The sequence below is a fragment of the Rousettus aegyptiacus genome, unplaced genomic scaffold, assembly GCF_014176215.1.
Source record: "Rousettus aegyptiacus isolate mRouAeg1 unplaced genomic scaffold, mRouAeg1.p scaffold_m13_p_2, whole genome shotgun sequence".
NCBI lineage: Eukaryota > Metazoa > Chordata > Mammalia > Chiroptera > Pteropodidae > Rousettus > Rousettus aegyptiacus.
The window spans coordinates 176,836,269-176,860,418 of NW_023416295.1; the positions used below are offsets into that span (position 1 = coordinate 176,836,269).

Sequence of the window (24,150 nt, forward strand, 5' to 3'; positions counted from 1 at the left end):
GGGGACCGGCAGGGGCCTCCCCGCAGCCCGGGGACCCCCGCGCCCTTCCCTGCAGCCTGTCCCCGCCCCCCGAGGCCCAGTGACAGCAGCCTCCTGCAGCCACGCGTGGGCGCCCCGCACGGCTCACCTGCCACCACTCGGGCTGGCCCTCCCACAGACCCGCTGACGGGGGCCGCGGGCCCAGGGGACTACAGCAGAGAGAAGGTGTCTGCCAGACACGGGACAAAACTAAGAAAGAAAGGCGTTTTATTTTCAAGTTTCTGTGGAGACGTTACAAACAATGGAGACTGAAATGAAAAAGAAACATTTAAAAATTTCAAACTCCCACGTAAAACAAAAATATGGTCAGCAAAGTAATAAATAATGCCATCCCATCACAGTTTCGAGATGAAAGCACATGACGCGTCTCGATGAGCGGGCAGGAGCAGGCCCAGGGACCCGGGACCCTCCCGGCCGCCTCGGGCCCGGCACTCTGGTGATGTAGGAATGAAATGGCCACACTGTCCAAATCTTGACTTTATTTTTTAATATAAAAAAATCCAATTTCGGAAACCCACCCTACCTTTTCCCCTAACATAATGCTTTACCTCTTAAAAATAAAAATAAAGTACTAATTCTATGTACATCACATGTACCATACAAAAAGGTGTCCAAAGTTTCTATTGCTACCAAAGTGTCCTAAATTAAAACAGGTTACAGAAAGCCCCCATTGTAAACAAAAGGTTACGAGTTACAAAATTGAAGCACACACAGCCGGTCATTTACGCAGCGCAGCCCGCGCCGGGGCAAGTGGGATCTTTATGTGCCTGTATAAAAATGCATATCAATATATTTCTCAAATTTATTTTCATTATAAAGCAAATGAATACACTTTCTACAATAAATAACCCGCTGGGGGCGCCCCGGGGGCCGGGCGGGCAGGCGGGCGAGAGGGCGGCACCCTGAGGGGCCCGGCGCGCGGGGCGGAGTGTTTTTGGTGATCGCAGGTGACCGCGTGGCGTAGACTTTGACTCTCCGCCTCTTTCCACAGAGCACCTTTCAAAATAATGTCATTTTCTTTCTTAAAATACACATTTGTCACTGTAAATTTACACCCCGTCTTATTAAATAAGTGGTACTCTGTGGAAAGAGTATGATTTACAAAATTATTAAACATTCAAAAGTCTTTAAAAAAACAGCTACGGGTTAGAGAACGCGAGGCCAGCAGCAGCCCCCGGTGTGACCTGTGCTGGGCACAGAGTCGCGCCCGGAAGACGCACCCAGACGAGATGGGCTCGGGAACCTGGAAGTGACCCTCCCCACCCCCACCCCCCGGGGAGAGAATCACAGAGCTACGCCTAGGAACGGGGATAAGTTAGGGCGCGACAGCATACAGACATGTACAGCTCGAGGGCACGCGGCCGAGGCCGGGCCTCAGTCGATGTCGCTGAGGTCGCTGGCCGGCTCCCCGTGCACGCGGCTCAGGTGGTTCATGGCGCGGTCGAAGGCGACCCGCACGGCCTTGCGGATGCTGGAGCTCCGCCCCTCCATCATCTTCAGCTTGTCTATGGTCTCGTCGACGCCGAGCGGGGCCATCTTGGACTTGGGAAGCCACTGCCTTTCGAGACAAGAGAGAAGCAGCAGTAAGTGACCTGCAGGCGGCCTGGGGCGGGAGGGGGGGGTGGCTCCTGGCGAACCCCCAGAGCGGCAGCCCCTGAGCCGCTGGCCCTGGTCACCCTCCGGCCGGACCTCTGGGAGGCGGGGCTCAGGGAGGCACGAGGACCGGGTCGCCACGGCCTGTCCTCCACGATTCCCAAGGGGCCGCTGTGCCCTGGAGGCCTGGTCTGCCGTCCCGCACAGTGCGACGCAGAGGCCCCGCCCCGCCGCAGAGCCCGCGCCGGCCGTGCCCACGCGGCGGCCCTCCCCAAGGCCACTGTGCTCGTGGGCCTGAGGCTCGGGCCTCTGCTCGGACTCCCGGGGGCCATGCCAGCACTGAGGTGCTGAGGGCGCTGAGGGCCACGCAGACCACACGGCTACGAGGTGGGCAGAACGCCCGGCCGCCTGCAGCGCCCAAGCCGGGGGAGCGCGAAGCGGCCGGAGGCGAGACCGGCCGGAGCTGCGCTCACACCCCCGTCCGGTTCTGGCCCCAGCCGTGTCCACGGGGACGCAGGTGTGGGGAGCACACGTGGACGGGGCCCTCGGCCCGGCGCTCACCAGCTCCTCTTGTTGTCGAAGAACAGGACGAGGAACAGCCGCTCGCCGGCCTTGGTCTGCATGTGCTCGCCCGCCCGCAGCACGTCCAGCGGCGGTGCCGGGATCGTGACGCCGTTGTGGTGGCCGGGCACGCGCGGCATCTTCGGGTCAATAATCTGCCGACGGAGGACGTGGGGGTCGCATCTGCGTGCGCGCACCGCACCCCGGGGAGCATCCTGGGCCCCGACCTGAGATGCCCAGCCCCGCCCCCAGTCCCAGCCCCAGCCCCGACCCCTGACCCTGCACGCGGCCTCTCGACAGGCGCTCACAGCGCTGGTGGGACAGCTCAGGGCCTGGAGCCCCGGGCCCAGCGTGTCCGCTCCCACAGGGCGGCCCCGCGCCCCGCGCCCCAGGCTCACCAGGGCCGGGTACGAGGGGTAGCCGCTGCACTTGGCCCACACCACTTTCAAGGGCTCGAGAACGGAGGCCGCGGCGTCGGTGGAGATCCACATGCTGTTCTGACCCACTTCTGGGGAGGCAAAGGACGGAGAGAGTCACGGCAGGGCACCCGCCTCCCTGGCCCCGGCACGCCACCCACGCGGCCACCGCGGTCGGCGAGTCATCCCCACACCGAGAGCCCTGCGGCAGCAGGAGGGCCGCTAGTGGACCCGACCCGGCCTGAGGGTGCCCGACGCCCGAGTCCCCTGCTGTAGACACCACGGCACCCGCGGCCTCGCCACAGGCTTCCTCGAGCCCCTCCCTGCTGGAGGTTGCAAACACCCCCCCCCCCGCCCCCGAGCGCCCTGCGCCAACCTCCAAGGAGGGCCCCCCGTGTGACTGTGCTGCCAGCATCCCAAATCCAAAACCACGGCCCTGACTCCCTCCAAAGAGCCGTGTCTGCACCCGCATGCCTGCCCGGGAGGGGACCTGGCCCTGAGGACCTGCCGAAAGCCTGCCAGGTCCCGCTGGGTCCCCAGCACTCTCTCCACAGTCAAGGGTGCTGCTCAAAGCCGCTGCTCGAAGCCATCTGAATGACTGACCACGCTGCTCGGAACCGTCCCCAGCCACGTCGCTGCCCATGCATTGCCAGGGCCGTCTCTCCCCTGCCAACCCCAAGCCTCCTCTGGGTGCTGGAAGGCGGGGGCCACCACCCTGCACATCCCACACACGACTGCAAACCACAGACGAGCCTAAACCAACATCCGGTGTGTGAGGCCCAGAAGCCGTTTGGAGCCGAGTGTTCCACACGAAAACAGCAAGTGCAGGACAGGACTGTCACCCGGCCCCGGGCCCCCGCGCTGTGCCGTCCCGTCGGGGAGGAAGTCGGGGCGTGCAGAGGCGCCTGCGTCACGGTGCGAGCCCCCTGGAGGCCCGGCCAGAGCGGGGCGCGGGAGGGGCCTGGGCGCGACCCACCTGCTGCGATCCTGGCTGCCTTGGCGTAGTCCCCGCTCTCGATGCAGGAGATGAGCTGGCTGCGGTCCTCCAGCGTGTGCCTGCGCGCCAGGGCCGGCTTGCCGCGGCCGCACCGGGGGGCGCCGAAGCTGCGGGCGGGAACGGAGCTGGTCAGAGCGGCCTGTGCCTCCCGCCCCGCCGCCCGCGGCCCCAGGGCCAGGCCCGGGGAGCAGGGGCTGCCCGACAGGCTGGGAGTGCGGGGCCGGGGCCTGGAGCGGCCCCGCGGGGCAGGCGCCAGGGCTGTGCTCGCCCCCATGTCAAGAGGCCAAACTCAGCGCAGGGAACAGAGTCTGAGTTTTCTGCGGATTCAAACACTGTGCTCGTCCATGCCGTCGCATGTCCCGTGTCTGGTTAAAGTCTGTGAAACAGACCCCCCCGTGGGGGACCGCGCCCGGCGAGCGCCCACCTGGCGTCGCAGAGCGGGCTGCTGCTGGAGGACACGCTGGACTCGGAGGCGCAGCGGCGCCGGGCTGCGGCCTTCCTGCCCGCGGCGCCGTCCGGCTCCTGCTCGCTCCTCACGCCCCCGAAACCGTTGGTGAGACCTGCAACAGACACGTGGGCCCCTGAGCGCGCCGGCCACGGCCCGCGGCCGCGAGCACGGCTGCCCCTCCGCCCTGGCGCCCAGCCCCCGCCCCGGCGCCCGCGCAGTCTGACGGCGCGGCGGACGCGGGCGCTCACGGGACGCACGAGGGTGCCACGCGGGGGACGCGCTCCGGGGCGGGGCGCACGGGCCTGGGGCCGCCCTCCTCAGAAGGAGCGCGCGTCGGAGGCGCCCGAGGCGGAGAACGGCGCCCGAGACCCGCGCCCGGGGCAGGGTGGGTGCACGCGCTTTTCCACACTGGGGACAGGCCACGTCTGGGGGAGGCGAGGCCTCCCACCACAGCCTGACACCCCTGCCAGTGGCTTCACACAGCGGGGCCGCAAATGGAAACAAGGCCTACGTTTAAACGTCTTTGTTCGAGAGAAAAGCACGAAGCAGAACCTCACGGACGCTTGTGGGGCTCCCTGAAACTGGCCCCGTGTCGTGTGGGCCGGGCCACCCCGGGTCCAGCAGCGCCTGTAACCAGGGGCAGCGACGCCGGGAGCGGAGCCGTGGGCTGGGCTCGCGGGGCTCAAACACCCCAAGCCGCAGGCCACCATGTCCTCGCCGACTCTGACAAGTGTCTTAGTCGAAGCAAATCTCAAACCGGAACCACCTTCCTCCCAAACGGCCCGACCAGTAGACAGACACGGCGCACTGCCCAGGACCCCTCCCGTCCACGTCAGGACTGGGGGGCGGGGTGCAGAAGCGGCCCCCGCAGACGTGAGCACGGCCCGCATCCACTGCCGCAGGCCCAGCCCAGCTCTGGCGCAACGGATGCCGCATGCGTTATTTTTTCCCCAAAAGAAGAATCCTATCTCTGATGCTTAAAAAGTTAAAAACCTGCATCTTTACAACCGCCTTGGCGTGAGCGGCCAAATCATGAGGCTCCTCGTCCGCTTCAGCAGGCGCACCGTGCTTCATGGCTTGGCAGACGCTGCGTTGTGCACAGACTGAGGGTCAGTGGCGACCCCGGGCCCAGCACGTCCAGCGGCACCGTTCCTCCCACAGCCTGAGCTGACTCTGACTCCGCGCCACACTCCGGTGACTCAACACTTCACACCCTGTCATTATTCCACTCGCTACGGGGACCTGTGATCAGCGACCGCCGATGCTACCGCTGCACCTGCTTTAGGGCAGCGGTCCCCAACCTGCGTGGCCCCAGGGACTGGGCTCCTGTGAGAATCTGCGGCCTGGGGACCTGCGGCGGAGCTGAGGGGTGAGGCCAGCACTGGGGTGCTTCGCTCGCTCACCTGCCGCTCGCCTCCTGCTGTGCAGCCCGGTTCCCAACAGGCCACGGATCAGTACCAGACCGCAGCCTGGAGGTCGGGGACCCTGGCACTAGGGCACCGCAAACCGCGCCCACAGAAGACGGCGAACTTAACCAGTAAACGCGGGGCGTGTCCTGGCGGCTCCACCGACCGGCTGTCCCCCTTTGTCCCCCTCTCCTCGGGCCGCCCTGTTCCCTGAGACACAGCACTGAACCTGGGCCAGCGAACAACCCCACAGCGGCTTCTCGGGGCTCGCGTGAAAGGCAGAGTCCCGGGTCCCCCACTCTAAATTGAAAGCGAGACACGACTCGGCTCGGGGGCGGGGGGCGGGGACGGGGGGTACTGAAAGCCGGGACAGGCGAAGGCTCGGCTTCTGGCGAGGACGGCCGTGCTGCGGACGCGGCGGGAAGCTCCTGCGGGAAACGACGCGCGTGGCTCCAGGGGCCGCGCGGCCGCCGTGCGGAAGGTCCGACGCCAGAGCCTCGTCCCGCCGAGGCCCACACGCGCCTCGGCTCCGAGGCCGAGAGGTGAGGCGGCTACAGAGGAAGGCGAGGCCGGCGGAGCCGGGTCCACGGGGTCCACGGGGGAAGCCGTCTGCGTGACGGCGACGGCAGGTGCGGCCGCACGTGCTGAGGGAGACGCTGCGGCACGCCGCCCGGAAGGGCCAGCCGGACGCCTCGGGGGTGGCCGCGCTGAACGACAGATTCTCAGCGCAGGAAAAGCAGCCCTTACCGCAGAGATGCCACCTGGACTTTCCCGGCCAGAGGGGGCCGGTGCCTGGCTTCGACGCCCCCGAGGACGGGCTGACGCGCGTGCCGGGGCGAGCGCAGCCGGCGGCTTCGGGTTGAAGCCAGTGCTCACTCGCCACCTGCCCGTCCTGAGGTCCTCACGAACCCCGCTCGATCCGCTCCGCTGAGCTCTGCTAACGGGACGCGCCTGACGGCGGCGCATCTGCCCACGACGTGCTTCGCTGACGCTCGGAAAGAGATTCCTTTCAAAATGTGACTGCTCGCCGACGAGGCGCCCGGCCCCCCAAGAGCTCTGATGGGGACGGACGTGCCGAACGTCATCTTCACGCCCGCGAACACAGCACCCGCTCTGCAGCCCCTGGACCACGGAGTGACTTGGGCTCAGAGATCTTCCTTCCTGCTTGAGAGACGCATTTCGCGAGGCCAGAGCTGCCGCGGACCGCGGTTCCTCTGATGGGGCCGGGCACGGTGAGTGGGAACCCTTCCGGAGAGGATCCTGCACTCTAGATGGCATTAAAACGTTCGCGACTCAGGGACGCGGCCAAAACATCGACACTGACGGGAGCTGGGAAGAAGCCGACTGCCACCTCCTCGGACGACCGAGGGTCTGAGATCAGTGGAGAAAGTCGCTGCACACGGGGCGGAAACAAAGAGCAGGTGAGTCGGCAGCGGAGCCTGAAGATGCGACCGGGCCGGGGCCGCCCCGCGACAGAGCTGGGGCGGGGAGGAGCGGCTGCTTGTGCCGCGCGAGGAGTGCCGAGACAGGAGCCCCTCCCGGCGAAGATGCCAGCGCGATGCCGAAAGGACCGCCACGGGCTGAGGCTGCCCGTGCGAGCGGGCGGCTCCCTCCGCCGCGGACGCGCTGCTGCGGAGCAAGCGCGGCCGCCCGGCGCCGCGGGCCACGGGAAGCGCCTCCCGACGCGGCAGACTTCACCGCTGCGGTCGGCGCCCTGCCACAGCCACCCGGCCTTCGGCGACCGCCGCCCCGCCAGGCCGCCGTCACGTCGCGGACACCGAGGCAGACCCGCCACCAGCAAAAAGACGACGACTCGCTCGAGACTCGGAAGATGGTTGGCGTTTTTTACCAATACAGTATTTTTTCATTAAGGTACAGACGGTGTTTGTTCGGACACAACGCACACATAACGGACTACGGTGCAGTGTGAACGCGACGTCTCCACGCGGTGGGAAACCAAAACACGCGTGCGCCTCCCGTGGCCGCGACGGCCCGTGTGTGGCAGCGTCTGGAACGAGGCAGCGTCGCCGAGGCCCACCCGCCCCCCGTGCTGCCTCTCTGCGTTGTCTCGGTGAGTGTGACGCCCTTTTCAGTGAGAGGCGAATGAACCCCGAAGGCAGCTAAGCAGCGAAAACGCAGCGACAGACCAGGCTCTGCTGCTCGCGGACACACCGCAGCCCTCGGCCGGCGCGCCGCGGGCGTCTGGCTGGGCTTCTGCTGGACTTAACGCCCTTGGCTTTCAGAGAAACTCCGTGTTTTCAATTTTAAAACTCAGTTGTGTTTGTAAGCAGTGACTGCGGGCAGGCGGGGGTGTCAACGCTCGCTCTGTGATCTGGAAACCGGGCAGCAGCCGCCCCACCACGTCGGAAGCAGCAGCGGAGGTGACACATGAGGCGTGACGAGCACCTCGTCATGCCCTGGACGGGGAGGAACCGGCCCCGGCCCCGGCCCCGGCCCCGGCGGCAGGCTGGCGAAACGGGAGGCGCCAAAGGACAGGGCCTGCGTCCCGGCCCTCGGGGTCCTGCAAGGTGACCGTTCTCAGGAGGGCGCAGACAGCACTATCCGGGCACGGTGGGCCCCCCCAACAACAGAGCAACCCCAACTTGAGTCAGGCAAGTCAGAGGCAGCCCACTCAACCCAGACAGACAGACAGACTGACGGAGCCCAGTATGTGGGATCCAGGTCAGAGCAGGGGCCAGTCGCGCAGACGCACGTCCCGGCCCAGCACCAGGCTGAGGCCGCTGCCTGCACCTGCCCTGGTCCAGACACACCCTGTGCCAACAGTCAGGGGGACAAGGACGGGCAGCGGCAAGGCCACTCTGCAGACTCGCGGAGAGCTGAGGCGCAGCTACGGCCTCATCGCATCTAACACACGGGTGCACCTTTGCCAGCCCGGCCGGGAAGCCTCTCCGGACCGTGATGGGCGAGTGCCTCCCCTGGGACCAGTACGCGCGGCTCCTGCAGACAGCCCCCCGGGCCCTGCGGCAGGTGCTGGCCCACCTGGCCAGGGCAGAGTGGGGGAGGCCCCCGACCAGAAAGGCGTCCAGGACAAAGGAGACCCAGCACCAGCACACAGCGTGAGGCCGCACCGTGACGCCCACCAGGAGGTGACGTGCTTGGAGACGACCACCGCCAGGTGCCACACTACAGGAAAGGATTAAACGTGGGGAAGCCTTGGCCTGAGGAGAGAGCGATCACTACTTGCCGCCGAGCGGGGCGGGGTGGTGCACGGCCAGGTCGCCGAGCCGTCCACCTACACGGCTTACCACGTGTTCCCTGTGAAATGTCACTGTCACCTGCAGAGTGGCCGGCACCAGAAGCGCCCTGCTGCCGAGGCCGCGGTGGCTGGAGCAGGGCCTGACAACGACCGTCCTCGGCGGCGGCGGGCGGGCCGGCCTGCTGGCTCCGCGGCTCCCCGCGCCGACCCTTCCCGCCAGCTGCTGCGAGAGCACAAAGTGGCGTGACCAGGTCTGCGGACGGCGGTCCACGGGCCGCCCGCCAGCGACGGCGGCGGCGGCGCCTGCTCCCTCGCCCCGACTGCGGCCCGGCCGTGCGCAGCAGCTCCTCAGCACCCGTCCTCGAACGCCGGAGCGAGGCTGATGCGCTACGAACGTGGCAGGCGAGGCAGCACTTGGGAAAGGCCCTGGAGCCCCGCTCAGCCGCTCGCCCCCCCGGCGTGCCGCGGCCCAGTCCCGTCAGGCCATCCGAGGGCGCGCCAGGAGGCGAAGAGGAGACGCCCTTCGTTGGCCTGAGGCTGCTCGCCAGGCAGCTCGGGCTGTGTGCAGAAGGGGTGCCCGCAGGGCCCCCGGGCAGTCTTTCCATAAAGGTGGCCAAGGCTGGCCCTCCACTCACAGCGGCCACAGCACTGCCGGGCGGCGAGAAGCCCCAGGTGCGGCTACAGGTGTGACGGCCGCAGTCCACACCTGCCACACCCTCACTGGGCCTTGAAAAACGTCCCGGCAAGAGGCAAAGCCAGGAGTGGGCCGTGCTCCCCGCTGTCCACCGGGGCCACGTGGTGTGCACACAGAGTCCCCCAAACAGACGACGCGGCCTGCTGTGGGCGGCCCGGAGGCCAGCGGGCCCCGCAAGGGCACACGGCCCCAGTGTTTCATTCACGCATTTTTATTTTTACTGTCAGCAACAGAATTTCATTTTTTGTTTTTCGACCTCTCAACTAAAACATAAAAACACAGCAAATAAGATCCCAACCACCCCACCTGCGCCCAGACCAGCTCCGCGAAGACGCAGCGGTGGCAGGAAGGTGTTGGCGTGGTGACCAGAGACAGAGCTGGCCCTGCCCAGGACCACCAGGAAGGAAGGAAGAAGAGGCAGGGGTGGGAGACCGGACAGAGCCCAGGACGCGGATGTGGGCGGAGGCGAGTCGGAGTTCGTGCTGGTGGTCCAGCTACGCCCACGAGGCGCACCGAGCTCCGTCCAGAACCCGTCACTGCAGGCCGGGCTCTGGCCCTGCCAAGGGCAGGGCCGGGACGTGTCCACAAGTCGTCCGTGGAGGCAGGCCAGGGGCTAAGGCCAGGCCGAAGCGGGTCCTCCTGGGGGGCCCGGCTGACTCAGAGGAGGGACGGGCCTCCTCCGCGAGCTGGTGTGTTTTTGTCTGAAGAATGGCTGAACTGATGCTTCCAACGTCAAAAGAATCACAGAAACGCACAGGGGCAGCGACCGCCCTGCGCCCCAGAACAACCCCGCGGCACAACGCCAGGCCCAGCGGAGCGAGAGAGGAGAGCGAGGGTCCAGCATGAACCACCCGGTACGTTGCACGTTAGTAGCAAGCGGGGGCCTGGGAAGCAGCGGAGAGCCCTGTGGTCTGGCTGAAGACACCGAGACTGGCTCTGCCCTGGACGCCGAAGACGTGAGCCCCTCGCCCCTCACCCCCACTCCGCGCACGCATGCGCACGGCGGGAATCACGCAGCAGGACCGCGAGAGACGGGCCAAGCAGCAAGGAGCTCGGGCCTGACTGTCCGTCGCTGCAGTGAGTCAGCGGCCACGGAAGCGGGGTGCTAGGAGGCAGTGCGGCTCCACGAGACGAGACGGCGCGAGCAGCAGAGCCAGGCGCCAACACTCCGACGCCCGCGGAACCCATCTGCCGTGACTAAGTGGGACGTGCTTCGCGCTTGAGCACCAGGGACCCTAAAGGCAGCGCGGACGGCGGGTCTGGAGAGCGCTTCAGTCCTCGGCCCGCGAAGGTGCAGCTCGGAGCAAGAGGTCCAGGCACGCAGAGCCGGGGGCTCGGGCGAAGCGAAGCCAGAGACGGACGCGGGGGCGGCGGCGGCCAGCGCTCGGCCCCGGCATGACTAAGGCTCCCGGCCACACCGCGGCGAGGCCCCGCGGCATCCACTGACTCTACTGCCGCTCTGGAAGAAAGCAGAGACCTGTGTGTCAGTCGGGGTCACGGGCGCACGCGCCGCTTCTGGACACTCCTCTAAGACGCACCGTCGCCGCCCGCAAAACCCTGCACTCCGGGGCCGGGGCGCCACGCTATTCCAGAGACTGGTGAGCCGCGACTGCCAGGGCCGCTGGGAGCTCCCCGCCGGGATGAGGCCGCAGGCGGCAACGGCTCAAGCAGGGCCTGACGAGCCGGGTGAGGGCCGCTTCCAGGACGCCAGATTCGCAGGGGGCCCTCGGCACTCTGGGCTCGCGCTGCGGACAGGACAGGGAGACTGGAGGCCCTGGCGTGCGCGGGGCGTCCACGTGACGGATGTCCTACTGCTAGCGGTGAGGCCGTCACAGTGCACTCAGAGAACAAGTTTGCTAAGGAAGGGAAGTTACCGGGAACCCCTGGCACCGAAGTGTGCCGTCCGCACCTCTATCTACGCCCCCTGGAACGTGAACGTGGCCACCACTTAGGGGAAAAAAGACTTTAACGAGGCACGAAACACTCCGTGACATCAATCCACCAAGACAAAAGGCCCGATAAAGGATTTCTGTGACGTCAACTATACACGCAACAGGGTCCGACGCGGTCCAGCGGGATGAGAGAGAGCGAGCTCACTGCAGCAGCAGACAGACCCGACCACGGAAATGCGGGAAGGGACCCGAGCGAGGCCTCCTGCAGCGTCCCCCACGCGGGCACAGCCACCTGACCGACAGAGGCAGCCGGCGGCCGGCCCTCTACCTCTACGTGACCCTGCCCGGGTCCCAGGATGCGGACTGGCTCGCTGCCGCACCCCCCCACGGCCGCGATGACGACGTGCCTGACGCCAGTGGCCAGAGGAAGCGCGTGCTCCTCCCGGCACAGACGCACAGGCGGGGACGCGAGACGGGCTCCGGTCCCAGACGAGGCCCCACAAGACAAACACAGGGTAGGAGCTGTAAAGGCAACACACCACCGCCGGGAAGCAGGGTCAGCGCTGAACCAAGCGCGAGGACGAACGGCCAGGCCGGCATCGCCAACACGGACTCGCCTGGGCTTCGGGCTGGGAGGTGAGAAGCAGGCCGCCGAAGTGCAGGGCGCGTCCTGTGGTCAGCCCCACGGGATTCCCAAGAAAATGCAGCTCGCGAAAGGCGCGCACGGAGCCCTGCCGGCCAGCCGTGAACCGCACGGGCGCACCCGGCTTCGCAGACGGCGAGAGGCACCTCCGAGCGCAGCTACAGCCGGGAGCGGAGGCCCGCCATCCGTGGGCTAACGGATGTGCACGGAGCAGCGAGGGAGTGCCGGACCGTTCTTCAGTCGACGGGCAAAGCGCTGCCCTCAGCCCAAGGACGGCGCCCTCTCCAGGGCCCACGTGGCCCTCAGGAGGCGATGCCCAGCACGCCGCAGACTCGAGCCCCAGGGCGTCGGCCCGCCCCGCACCCCTCCGGGGGCTCCACTGGCCAGAGCCGCCTCTCAGCCGCCAGTCCACGTGCACGCACAGTGCGTGCAAGACGGCCGCTCCGCGCCGGAGCCCAGGGGGTGACGCACAGAGGGAAAGACGTGCGGGGCCGCCCCGCCGGGTGCCCCGAGGGGGCCCTCGGACCCACCACTCGGGGCCTGTCCCGTCGGCCGGAAACGAGGGACGCGCAGCGGGGGCCGGGGGCGCCCGCGCCGAGACCTGGGGAGAGAGAGGGCGCGCGAGGCCCGGCATTTACCTGTGTCCAGGCGCTTTCCCGGGGACCCCTCCTCCACCTCGCAGTCGCCGCAGGTGCTCCGCGACCTTTTTCTTGGCTGCAGAAGAGTCTCCAACCTCGGAAGGACTACAGACAAAAAGGTTTTGGTCCCTAGCTGAGGAGAAGCTGGCTGGGTTTCAGTGTTCTTGGCAGACTTTGGGGGGCTTACACTTTTCGATTTGCAGAAGAGAACAGAGGTGCGTCTGTTTACATCGCTTGATGGCTCCGCCACCGCGGAGGCCGCCGCCGGCGCGTCGCCACTACGGGCGACGGTGGGCTCTGGAGGGCGTCCGAGAACCAGCGCGCTCGGAGCGCGAGCGCTATGTGACTCATTATCAAATGTGACTCTTTTGAAAAGTTTACTCTGCTCTGGGTGGAGTTCTACTGGTCTGAGGGTTGGTGGTTCTGAATTAGTCTCCGAGTTTGAAGGAAGAGGTAATGCATCTGATGGTTCAAGTTTAGGGGGAGATTTATCTCCTGAAAAAATTATAAATAAAGTGATTTTTGAAAACCGGTAATTATAAAATCTATTATAAAACTTACTATAAATGTGAAATCCACCAAAATACTAATTCAATTAAGGAAACAAAGCATCACACACAACTGTCTGCTAGCAGTGGGGGCCACGGCGGCCTGGCCCGGGCCCACAGGTCACACTCCGGCATGTCCCTAAGCCCAGACTGAGGTGGCCTGGCGCTGGGTCCAGGTGCCCCGTGGGGTGGCACTACCCTCCGGAAACAACTGTGAAACATTGTTTCACATTTGCCAACACTAAACGCGTCATTCGAGTTCGCGACCATTTCTCAGCCGACAGCGCACTTACCTGGAGGGAGGAAAAGCGCCCATGACTACGTCTGCGCGGGCGCCCAGAGCACGCCCTCCGCCCCGCTTCTCCCGGCCTCGGGAGGCCGGCCCAGACCGGGCGTGCGGAGGGGCCGTGAACCGCCCCAGGAAGGAGCCCCGGTGACGTCCGCGCCACACTGCCAAACTACACACGTCAGCTCTCATCTTACGACTTCGAAAGTAGAGCCTTTCAAAGAGCAGGCTGACAACCTCTCTAAAAAGGTTCTCAGGGACTCCTCACACAGACACGCTGTCCAAGACCACCAGGAGCCGGCGCCGGCCCTCGGCCCGCGGGGAGCACCGACGCCCTCGGCAAGCAAGTGCCCACAGCCCCCTGAAGGGTGTAAGGTTGACACTTGGACCCCAAATTCATCCTGACAACAAAAAGCTACACGACTCGCAGAGCCCGCTCTACCAAAGCCGGGGTCGGGGGGCTCTCCCCACCGAGCGCAGAGTGCGGGCAGCACTCTGCACACCTCTCAGAGCTGGGCCTGGAAAGTGCCACGCAAACTTGTCAGGGCGCCTCGCAGGGGACCCCTGCACCACGGGGGAGTGCGCCCCAACAGACGGCTGCTGTGAAAGTCTGTTTCAGGTGGGAGACACCCACTCACTCGCCCAGCGCCCACGGCTGATGCCCCGGGCCTGGACGCTGGGGCACCTGCGGGCTGGGGACGCTGACCCTCGGGCTGCACGGACTGACGCGCCGGCTGGTGAAGGCCCCTCCCCACCCGCTGCCCAAAGTCACAGACAGACTTAAGACAACGAGACCCACAAAACGCACAGGCAGACGGACGCAGCGCCATGCGGAGTGTGGCCAGGCGCCGGGCAGCGCCGGGCAGCAGGGACAGGAGCCTGAGCGGCCTCCCTCCCCCCTGGGCTCCCCGCGCCCTGCCCGGCCGGCGTGTGCCGCTCCCGTCCTGCTCTGCCCCAGGGCACCTCCCCGCGGGGCGGCAGCCACCAGGCCCCCGGCCCCGTGGCCCAGTGCTCCCCCGCCACTCACACCCCCGCCACAAGTCTCCGGCCCCAGCGGGAGCCCCACGGCAAACGCGATGCTCACGACCTCGCCAGGGGGCCTCCCGACCCCACCTCCTTCCAGCCAGAGGTGGCCGCCTCTGCTCGCCCCCCACAGGGCTCACAAAAGGACAAGGCACCGAGGGGGCAGGCGGATGCGAGGCAACGGTCAAAGCAGAGCTGCCCAGGTGACGGGTGGAGGGCCCACGAGCCTCGGCGTCGTCACCCGTGAGAGGAGACCTGTGCCCAGCGCCAGTCAGCCGCGCCGGGCTCGCCGACAGAGCACGTGTCCTGCGGGAGCCTCGCTGGGAGGCGCTGAGTAGGTGTGGACACTCTGCTCACAGGGGCACGCAGTCCGGCTGGGGGCCAGTTTCTAGGACGCACTGTGCCACCTGAGCATGGAGTCTCAGAGTTTGCGAGTACAGAACTCAGCGGCCGAAATTCCACTCACTGGAACGTGTCAAGTCTACACAACGACCACTTTGGCCTCCCCCTTGGGACACGGAATCTCAGCAGACGTGCGCGGGGTGCCCTGGGCTGAAGGACAGTGCCGCGAGCCTCTGCACACGCGGCAGCCAACTGCGCCCGCCACGCGGTCCCGCGCGCGGCCACGGAACCCGGCCAGAGCCGCGGCGCCCAACCCGGCCCCGCCCGGTGCACGCTTCCCCCTCACAGCCCCACGGGGCAGGGCTCACACGTGTGCACGCCCACCGCGTGGAAGGTCCTCCCGCACACACGACGGGGCCTTTGCACGCTCCAGGGTGACGCCGAGGGACGATCCCGCCGGCGAGCCCTCCGGAGCTGCGCGGACGCAGGACAGCTCATCCCGAGGCGTCGACGCAGGGCTCACGACACGGCCCCAAACTCCCGCAGCTGGAAGCCGAAGGCCTGGGCGGTGGCCTGGTCACAGCGCCCTGTGCCCAACCAGCCCGCAACTCACCGCTCTCCGGAAGCTGCCCCCGCCTCCATCCTGCACCCCGTCTGTCAGCTGGACCCAAACTCGGCGGCCTCCATGTCTGACCGAACACAAGCACGGGCTCAGCAGTGGACACAGGCGGGGTGACTCTGGCCCCCAGCCCTGACCGATCCCCACTCAGCTCCGCAGTGACCACGAAGAACGGCCCCACACTGGGCCTCGGCACAGGCCAGCGCTGAGGCGGCCACAGCTCGCTGGAGAATCGGCCCCAAGCCGCAGAGCATGCGTGACGGGATGGACGGGCCTGCTGCTGACCCCCCGCCCACATCTCCAGGGACAGACGGGACTGCCGGGAGGCCTCCTTCCTTCAGACGAGGACGTCCAGCGGGCCTGACCCTGCCTCTGGCTTCCCTGTTCCAGTGTCTCCGACGGAGGCCCCGTGACCGAGACACCGCAAGCTGAGGCTGACCACGCGCCCACCGTTAGGAAGTCGTGACGCCGCCGCGGCGCTGGCCCGTCCTCCGCGGATCCGTGGCCCCGTCCCACCGCGCCCCCTGAGCGCACGTTGCCACAGCGACCCAGCGCCCGCACCGAGCTGTCCTCACGGCACCACGCCCCGGACCGCCCTGCTCCACGGAGGCCTGCGGCTTCTCCGGCGGGGCCGCCCCGCACCGGACCCTCACGCTGTCTCCGCCCCTCCAGGCTCTCGCCCCCCAGCTTGGAGTGACAGGCCCTCTCCGTGTACGCGGCCGTCCGTAACGAGAACGGGGTGCTCCGCAGTGAGTCCAGGCCTCTGTCTCAGATGCAGCTTTGTGAGTGCGCTTCCCTCAAAATGACACCAGCACCAGAGAGCAGCCGAGGTGGCCGTCGAGGGCCGGGGCCTAACGGGGGGCTAACGGGGGGCTCCTGCCTCGCAGGTGAGGACCCGACACCAGGGGGGGGACCCGCAGCACGAGAACGGGGCGAGTGGCGCGTGCTGGGCAGCGAGGAGCAGGAGCACTGCGAGCGGCAGGCGGTCAGAGGCTGCAGACGGGGCCGGCCGTGGGCGGCCTCGCTCCCGCTCACGCGTCAGGGCGCACGGCGCACAGACGGCCGCCCTCCCAGAGCGCAAGCGAGCCCTCTGGCTGGAACGACAGCTCGGGCAGCAGGAAGGGGACTAGGTGGGAGGACAGCTGATGTCCCACACTGACCCCGCGCTGCCGGTCCTGCGATGTCGTGGGACGCTCGCCCCCAGGGATGCAACAGGCCTGACAACCGGGGACCACCCTGGACGCCGAGGACCCGCTAGGTACGACAGGGGGCAGGCTGGGACTCGGATGCGTGCGGCTGTCGGGGGTCCCTACGAGCAGGCACTCCCAAGCACCAGACACCCCAGGCAGGACGAGCGCTAAAAGTGATGCCACTGCTCTGCTCTAGGGCCGACTGTGACTGACGTCGCCCAGGGGACAAGCTCCGGACCCTGCACCCAGTGCCGCAGGCCCCGAATCCACCCATCGCAGAACCGCAACAAGACCGGGCGCGAGCGCGGGAAAGGCTGTGCGAACGGTTCTGCGCGCACAGCTCGTGTCCTCAGGCGCACCGCGGCTCCAGTCCCCGGGGCCAGGCCACGGGAGCCGTGACACAGGAACCCGCGCAGCTCAGGGACTAGGCGGGCGCGGCTAGCGCTGACTCACGGGCCGCGCCGGCTGGCGCACGGGCGACAGGCTTTCGGAGAGCGAAGGCACGACTGGCGTGCGGCCGGCTCTGCGGCTCGGGAAGGGCACGAGCCCAGCTGCGCCCAGCTGCCGGGGGACGGCCCCACTCGCGTCGCCTTCTGTCTGTGCGGCCGAAACGCACGGACCCGCGATCAGAAGGGGGGAGCGCTGCCCCGCGGCCCCGCCTGCTCGGACCGCCGTCTCCCCCTGGGCCCTCGCCCGGGCACAAGGCTCGCGCCGTGACCGCCCGCCGTGTGCTTCCTGTCCACGCGGCGCCCGCGGCCCAGCCGTCCTCTCAGGCTCACCCGCCCCGGCTGGGCGAGGCGCGGTGCACCGGAAGCACTGCTGAGACGGCGCTGTCCGCGGCCCGCGGGGCGGCTCAGGCCCCACGCCGTGGCCCCAGCGACTGGGGCGAGCGGCCTTCCCAGCCCTCCGCGCGTCAGGCGGCCGCCCAGGTGAGAGTGAGGCACGCCCCACGGCACAGCCGTCCTCCGCTGACTCGGCACGACAGACGCCCCGCCGGCTCTCCTACCGCTGAGGTCACCTCCGCTCCACGACGACCCTACGGCTACACACGGTCTAAACCGTTCTCTTTACATCGTTTTTCAGGACCCAGCTGAAAAAAGAACCTCATTCTATGCCTGAGACTTTGTAGCTACTAAGGTGCCCGAACACAGCACAGGCGACACCGTCTGTCGGGTGGGTGGACTTTGGGAGACCCCGTTGGCGGCGGCCCCGCACGAGCGCTTACCTTCCTCCCCCGGCTCCTGCCCAGGCCGAGTGCCTTCATCTTCCAAGCCTCCAGTACCTGACTCGGCGGCCGCGGGCGAGCTGTGCCTCTGGCTCAGCTTGTGCCGGATGACGGCGATCTCTCTCTTCAGCAGCTTGGCCCGTTTGCTCCGCGACCCGCTGGACTTCATGGAGCACGTGAGGTCCAGCTTCTCCAGCAGCTCCCTCAGCTGCTCCTCCAGGGCCATGTGGGCCCTGTTGGCCGGATTCAGCAACCTGTCCACTAAACCAGAAGACACCTGTCCGTGAGCCGCCCGCCACGCTGTCCTCTCGTGACAAAGCCCCAGCACCCCGATGGCCCGTCAGAGTGCCCGGGCCCAGGTCCCTCGCTCAGCCACGTGGTAAGGACACAGGCTGCTCTGCCCCTGCCAAGCCCATGACCGGCGCTGTCACGGTGTCAAGAAGCAGAGCGGGCAGGCGCGCAGGGACATGGGCGCATGGAGGGTAGCCCTGGCTCCCGCGAGTGGGGAACTCAGCCACTAAGGGCGCAGGCCCAGGCTCAGAGGGAGGCGGGCCAGGCACCAGGAGAGGGAGTCGCAAAGGAGCCCACTGCGGACTGTGCTCGTGGCTGCCACCCACGACACAGCCAACACCCTCCGGAGCTGCCAAGGCTCACGCTGGGTGCACGTCCCCAACTGACCCGCAACGGGGGCTGCGCCAGGCAGAGTGCGGCCGTCCCCTGTGGGGCACGGCCACGTGTGTCTCTCACGTGAGCACCTGAAACGTGGCTGGTGTGAACAGAGGTGCCACGAGTGTAAAACACACACAAGGTAGCAACCTAAAAATGAAAATCAAAGAAGAATTCCTCCAGTAATTTTTACATGGAGTGCATGCCAGAAACCACGCCTGAGGCGCACGGCATGTGACGTACGAGGTACATCCTGAAAACACACGTCGTCTTTCTTTTCCTTCACGAGGCCACTAGAAAACCTAAAGTCACACGTGTGGGCGCCTTCTCGCCCCACTGAGCGGGGGGGGGGGGGACCCGGCCCGGTGCTTACCATCCTCCCAGGAGAAAGGCCGCCGCGGGGCCGCGGCGGGCCGCTCAGGCAGGTGCAGGCCGGAGGCCTCCTCGAAGCCGATGCTGTCCACCTGGCGGCGGGCCTGCCGCAGGACGACGCCCCCCTGGTCGCGCAGCCTCACCGCAGCTCTGTAGAACACCGTGTCCTTGGCGTTGTACCTCATGCAGTTGTCCACGATCAGGTCGAAGTCCTCCTCGAACTCGAGGAGGCTCCTGTACCCCTGGGCTTCCAGCCGCTTCCTCATCGTGGCGAAGTCCATGGGCTGCTTGATGTGGTCCAGGTAGTCTGGTACCTGCTCAGACGGAGGACAAGTGCTCACAAACAGTGAAGGGTCCTCCTGAGCACACACTCCGGCACTGAGTCTCACGTGCACGCACACGTGAACTCACGCATGGCAAAACCGACTCTCGCAGTAGTAAGTGGCAGCACTGAGGACAGCAAACTTCCACCTGCGCCCCAGGGACTCCCCTTTACTGAAACACAGTGGCTGCGGTGCTGGGCCAGGCAGACCCCACCCCTGCAGAGAGGTGCCTTCCAGGCGGGACTTTCTCACTCCTGATACATTACGACACGGTGTGGATCGGTTTGCAACAAGACAAAGAAGCAGATCAGACGAAAACGTGCGACATTCTGGTCGCCGTGCAGTCGAGTCACGTGCGGACACCCACCTCCTTCAGGCTCACCGGCTGGGCGAATATGCGAGCCGGGTCCTTGTCCTGCAGCTGGTCCAGGACGGAGCGCAGCAGCGCCGTCAGCGGGGTCAGCCGCAGCTCCAGTGCCATCCGCTCCACTTTCACCTGGGGGCGACAGCTCGGTCCTCAGCTCCCGCCTGCCTCCTGGTGCGCAGCCCCACCCCCCGCCCCGTGGCCTACGGAGTCCCCACCTGAAACACTTACCTTGTACCTGGGCCGCTGCCCGCTAACTGCCCAGGGCCTAGGCCCAGGCACAGCACGCATGGCGCCCCAGACACCCCCACGTGTCTCCCGCTCCTGCCTTCCCTGGCCCAGCGCCATCACGGCCACTGCACTGGACACCACACTGCCTCTGTCCTGCGCCCCTACCCCCCTCCCGGGCTCTAAGAGGCCAAGGTCACCACGATGCAAAGCGCGCTCCATGGCAGCCGGCCACCTGGCCCGTGCCACGCGCAAGGATGGCTGGGAGAAGGGCCAGGCGAGGCCCGTGGCGCCCAGGCACGCACCTGCTCCCGCTTGAGCTTCTCGCGCTTGCGCAGGAGCTCGACCAGCAGGCGGGCGCGCTCCAGGTCGTGCCGCAGCCGCTGCCAGCGCTTCAGCTGCTCCTTGGCGGCCTGGAGCTCCTCGTCGCTCTCCCTCTGAGGGGCCGGACCAGAAAGCCACAGTCAGCCTGGGTGCCCAGGACCCTCCCGGACACCGAGGGCGGGAGCAGCCCCCCGCGCTCCCTCCCCCGTCCCCAAGGCCCGCCCAGGCCCCGCGGGCCTCACGTGTGCCTGGGGCACCTGCCGCCCAGTCCACGCGCTCCAGCCCGGGCCGCCCCGCGCCTGCGTCTCACAGGGGGTGCGCCCGCCGGACACCGCGCAGCCAGGAGCGGGGCCGAGGCCTCGCCTCCTCCCAGCCCCGCCGCCCACATGCTCAAGCCTGTCCCTGCTGCGGCTTCTGACCACAGCAGCCCAGACGCCACGGTCCTATCCCGACGCACACGCTCGTCTCAGCGGCCGGAGGGAAGGCCGTCCTCCCCGTCCCGCCACGCCCCTGGGGCATGCCCATGGCCGTCCTCCCCGTCCCGCCGCGCCCCTGGGGCATGCCCGTGGCCTCCGCCTCTCCCGTCACCCGGGGAACGCGCTCACACCCGCCACACTCCTCTCTCTGGACCTCTGCCCCACCCCTTTCAGGTGGAGCTGAAACAGCCGAGGGGGACCCCGCCTCGCCCCCTGTCTGAGCACCTGGCAGAGAGCCCGCTCGGCCTGGCCCGCGGGAACCGCTGGCACTCGGCCCTGAGGCCGCGCGCTGACGCTGCTTTCTGCAGGGGACCCACGAGCTCCTGCACCACGAGGGAGGGGCTGGCGCAGGGGCCCCCGCCGGGAAGCGGCCTCGGCATCGTTTTTTTAAAACTCTCAGGCACTACACAGGAGTTAGCAACATCAGCTCTGCGAACAACGCCAGTGTATACGTAAAAAAACACATGTAAAAAGCAAATTCCTCAAAGCGTCTGAAAACCCTCTCGTCCATCCCTTTGCAGCAGACACTCCGAAAACACCAGGCACCCGGACTCTGGCCCGGTGACCGTCCATAGTGCCCCGGGCCCAGTGTGCCCACCGCCCTGGCCACAGGAAGACCGTGGCCTCGCCTGCTCTCAAGGGCTGTCTGTGCTCCACACTGACACCCGCCCTGGAAGGTTCTGCAGACTGGGGCGGGACCAAGGGCACTTCTGGTTCCGAACACCACCTGAGGAGGATTCCAGGCCACGCTCCTGAACCAGCCTGACTTCCAGTCAACACCGGAGGCCACGCACGGCCTGGCAGGGGAACACGCGGTGCTGGGGTGGGGGGATGGCCGGAACCGCCCCCCCCCCCAGTGAGGACCAGCCCAGGCCCATCGAAACCCCTGGGCTGCGGACAGGGTACCGCGGTGAGGGCCCGGCACATCCACCAGGTCGCAGGACACCACCTGACCCCAAGGGGCTGACGCTGGTGGCGGGGCAGGGTGGACTGCACAGGCCCACGGGGCGCCTGCACTTCCCGCCAGGCCAGGCCAGGCCCCGAGCAGAGTGCGTCCAGGGCTCCCTGACCCGCGGCGTGGGGGCCGGGCAGGGCCCAGCGCCCTGAGGCCCCGTGTCCGCCCTTGGACCGGCTAGTCCTGTCTGTCCGCTCTCCCTGCCGCCCCCGCACCAGGTCAGGCCCTAGAGGGACGAGGGACGGACAGGCACCCAACCTCTCCCAGGGCCAGGCTCTGGGCAGGCACCCGGAAACATGGACGAATGAATCAAAGTATCGCGTGAAGTATTTTTAAAGTTCCAAGAGACACCGAAATCACACCGAGCCTTAAAAAGTCTGTGTGGAACATGGCTGTTCTGGACACCGCCAAGAGGCGAAGCTTTGCAGGGCAGTGTGGGGAGCCGTCCCCCGCCAGCCCACGGGGCAGCGGCACCCGAGGGGCACCCTGGGGCGGTCAACGCCGACCGGCTCCGCTCCGGGAGCACTGACGCACAGCTGTGCCGACCCCTCCCAGCCCTCCGCAAGGTGGCCAGCTCGACAGCATGCCCCGCCCCAGGAGGCCCTGCCGTCCGAAGCCCAGGCGGGCAACGCGAGTCTGCAGAGGCCCAGCCCGCCACACTCCGTCCGTCACGCCGCCTGCGAGCACCTGTCCCTGCACCTTCCACGGGCCGACGCAGACGGCACCGCAGGTACCAGGACACCCGCGGCAGCCCTGGCCACTGAGGGGACGGGCCGCGGGGTGCAGAAGCACACCCCTCAAGCCCTGAGGTAGCGGGGGGTCAGGGCCCATCTTGGAGAGGCCCAGAATCTCCACTTTCTTTTGGGTCTTCAAAGAGCATTACCAAAAGACATTAAAATTCAAGCTGTTTTAAAAACTACGCACCTAAACATGTTAATGAAGTACCTGTTTGTCCCCAGAGAATTAGAAAGCATCAGGATGAGGGGTCCCCGAGAATAACGCCGACGTCCGGGCCAGGGGCGCCTGGGAGACGGGAGGCGGGGACGAGAAGCGCCGCCTCGGGACGCGACGTGAGGTAAGCGGCGTTGACGCGCTCGACGACCAAGTCCACGGCCCTCTCCGTGCCAGGCGCCGTGCACGGTGGTGACACACGCGACAGCACCCCCTCGGCAAGGAACGGGCTTCCAGACCGGAGCAGCCGGCAGGGAGTCGGGCCCAATCCCAGCACTCGGCAGAGGAGCGACACCCGGCAGTGGGCCGCGGAGCCCCGAGACGCTGCGCGCCAGGGAGCCGCGCGCCGGAACCCGGCGTCCCGCGCCCCATGCCCCGCGCCGGCCCGGGGCACCGCGTCCCGCGGGCTCTGACGGCGTCCGTCCCGTGGACTCGCTCAGCCGCTGGGCGACGCGGCACGGGAAGACCCTGGGCAACAGGGGCTCGCACACGCCAGTGTGGCGGCTGCCCCAGCGGTCTGAGGGACAGTGCCCGCTGCGTGCCCAGGAGGTGGAGCGAGGGCAGCGAGGGCTCTGACCAGACCCCACTCTCCTCTCAGCCCAAGGTGGTGGCCAGGCCTGGTGGCCAGCCGTGGACGCCACCCCGCAGAGCACCAAGTGGGCCGACAGTGCCAGCCAAGAACTCGGGCCACGTGCAGATGAGCCATCTCTGCTTTCGAAGCCTTTCTACAACGCCTTCTCTGAGAACTGCGGGAGAGCATCGCGTGGCTCCGGAACCCCAGTCAGCACTCTAATGAAGAGCGCGTCTGGCTCGGTTCCTTTAAAAAGCGGGGCTCCCGTTCCCTCGCTCACCCTGCACCGACGCTGACGCCGCTGCAGAGGAGGCCCTCGACGCACACCCCTCCTCGTGCAGGCCTCCCGTCCAACACGAGCCCGCCGGCTGCTGCTCCACGCTGCGGGCCCTCACCCACGTGGTCCCTGGGACTGCCCCTCCCTGGGCATCCCCACCGTGTGCAGAGCGGGGGAGCGCAGCAGGACCCCAGGGGCAGCAACACCCAGCCACGGGGCGTCCCCCGCACACCCACCGCGACAGCCAGGACGCCCAGTCCTCGCCTGCTGCTAGCACCCGGCCTCCGGACGGGGCGGAGCCGGAAGCAGGCGCGGGCTCCCAGGGGCTCGGACCCCAGCCCGGCCGCCCCGCAGTGTCAGGAGGGGGAAGCGACGGCAGGGCACGTACCTGCTGGGCGCTCCGCTGGGACTGCAGGCTGGACTGGAGCCGCCTCAGCAGGGGCGCGCCGTTCCTGGACAGCCTCTTCAGCAGCCAGTAGCTGTGGGCGCGCTCCACAAACTGCTTCTTCCGCTGAATGGACACCTGATTCGCAATCCTATTTAATCTAAAACACGGGAAAACTCAGAGTTTAGCTTTAAAAAGGTACGTTAACACGTTTTCGTCGTGGAAACTACAAATGACAGCACTCCGTTCCCCCAGCCGGACGTGCAAACACCACGTCTCCCCCGGCCCTGGCTCACGGAGCGCCGCCTCCGCGGTCCCAGGTTCTGCTGACACAGGCCAGCATCTCCGACTGGCCACGGGAGTCACCCACCTCGACTCGCACCGTGCTTACCAGTTCAGACACCTAACAAGAAAACGTGCCGAGCACAGCTCGAACGTGTTTAGTTCCTTCCACAGCACGCCGCCCCAGGCACGTGGCCGT

The 24,150-nt window shown here is 67.1% G+C and overlaps 1 protein-coding gene across 11 annotated transcripts in view; it reads right to left on the bottom strand.

Annotated features, from left to right (window-relative positions):
• Positions 1 to 229: 229 nt before the first annotated feature.
• Positions 230 to 24,150, bottom strand: part of BRD1 (bromodomain containing 1) — a 37,830-nt gene continuing 13,909 nt past the window's right edge. For 3 of the 11 annotated variants that reach the window (XM_036237710.1, XM_036237711.1, XM_036237709.1), the window contains exons 3-13: positions 23,673 to 23,829; positions 20,036 to 20,167; positions 19,506 to 19,634; positions 18,817 to 19,129; positions 17,778 to 18,038; positions 12,545 to 13,039; positions 4,031 to 4,166; positions 3,586 to 3,713; positions 2,592 to 2,701; positions 2,194 to 2,348; positions 230 to 1,597 (exon numbers count right to left, since the gene is read on the bottom strand). In XM_036237710.1, the coding sequence (XP_036093603.1) occupies positions 1,414 to 1,597; positions 2,194 to 2,348; positions 2,592 to 2,701; positions 3,586 to 3,713; positions 4,031 to 4,166; positions 12,545 to 13,039; positions 17,778 to 18,038; positions 18,817 to 19,129; positions 19,506 to 19,634; positions 20,036 to 20,167; positions 23,673 to 23,829 (2,200 nt within the window). In that variant the 3' untranslated portion in view covers positions 230 to 1,413. Of the gene's footprint in view, positions 1,598 to 2,193; positions 2,349 to 2,591; positions 2,702 to 3,585; positions 3,714 to 4,030; positions 4,167 to 10,631; positions 10,831 to 12,544; positions 13,040 to 17,777; positions 18,039 to 18,816; positions 19,130 to 19,505; positions 19,635 to 20,035; positions 20,168 to 23,672; positions 23,830 to 24,150 lie in introns of those variants that run through there. The other 8 variants (XM_036237713.1, XM_016125293.2, XM_036237715.1 and 5 more) reach the window with 8 other exon arrangements.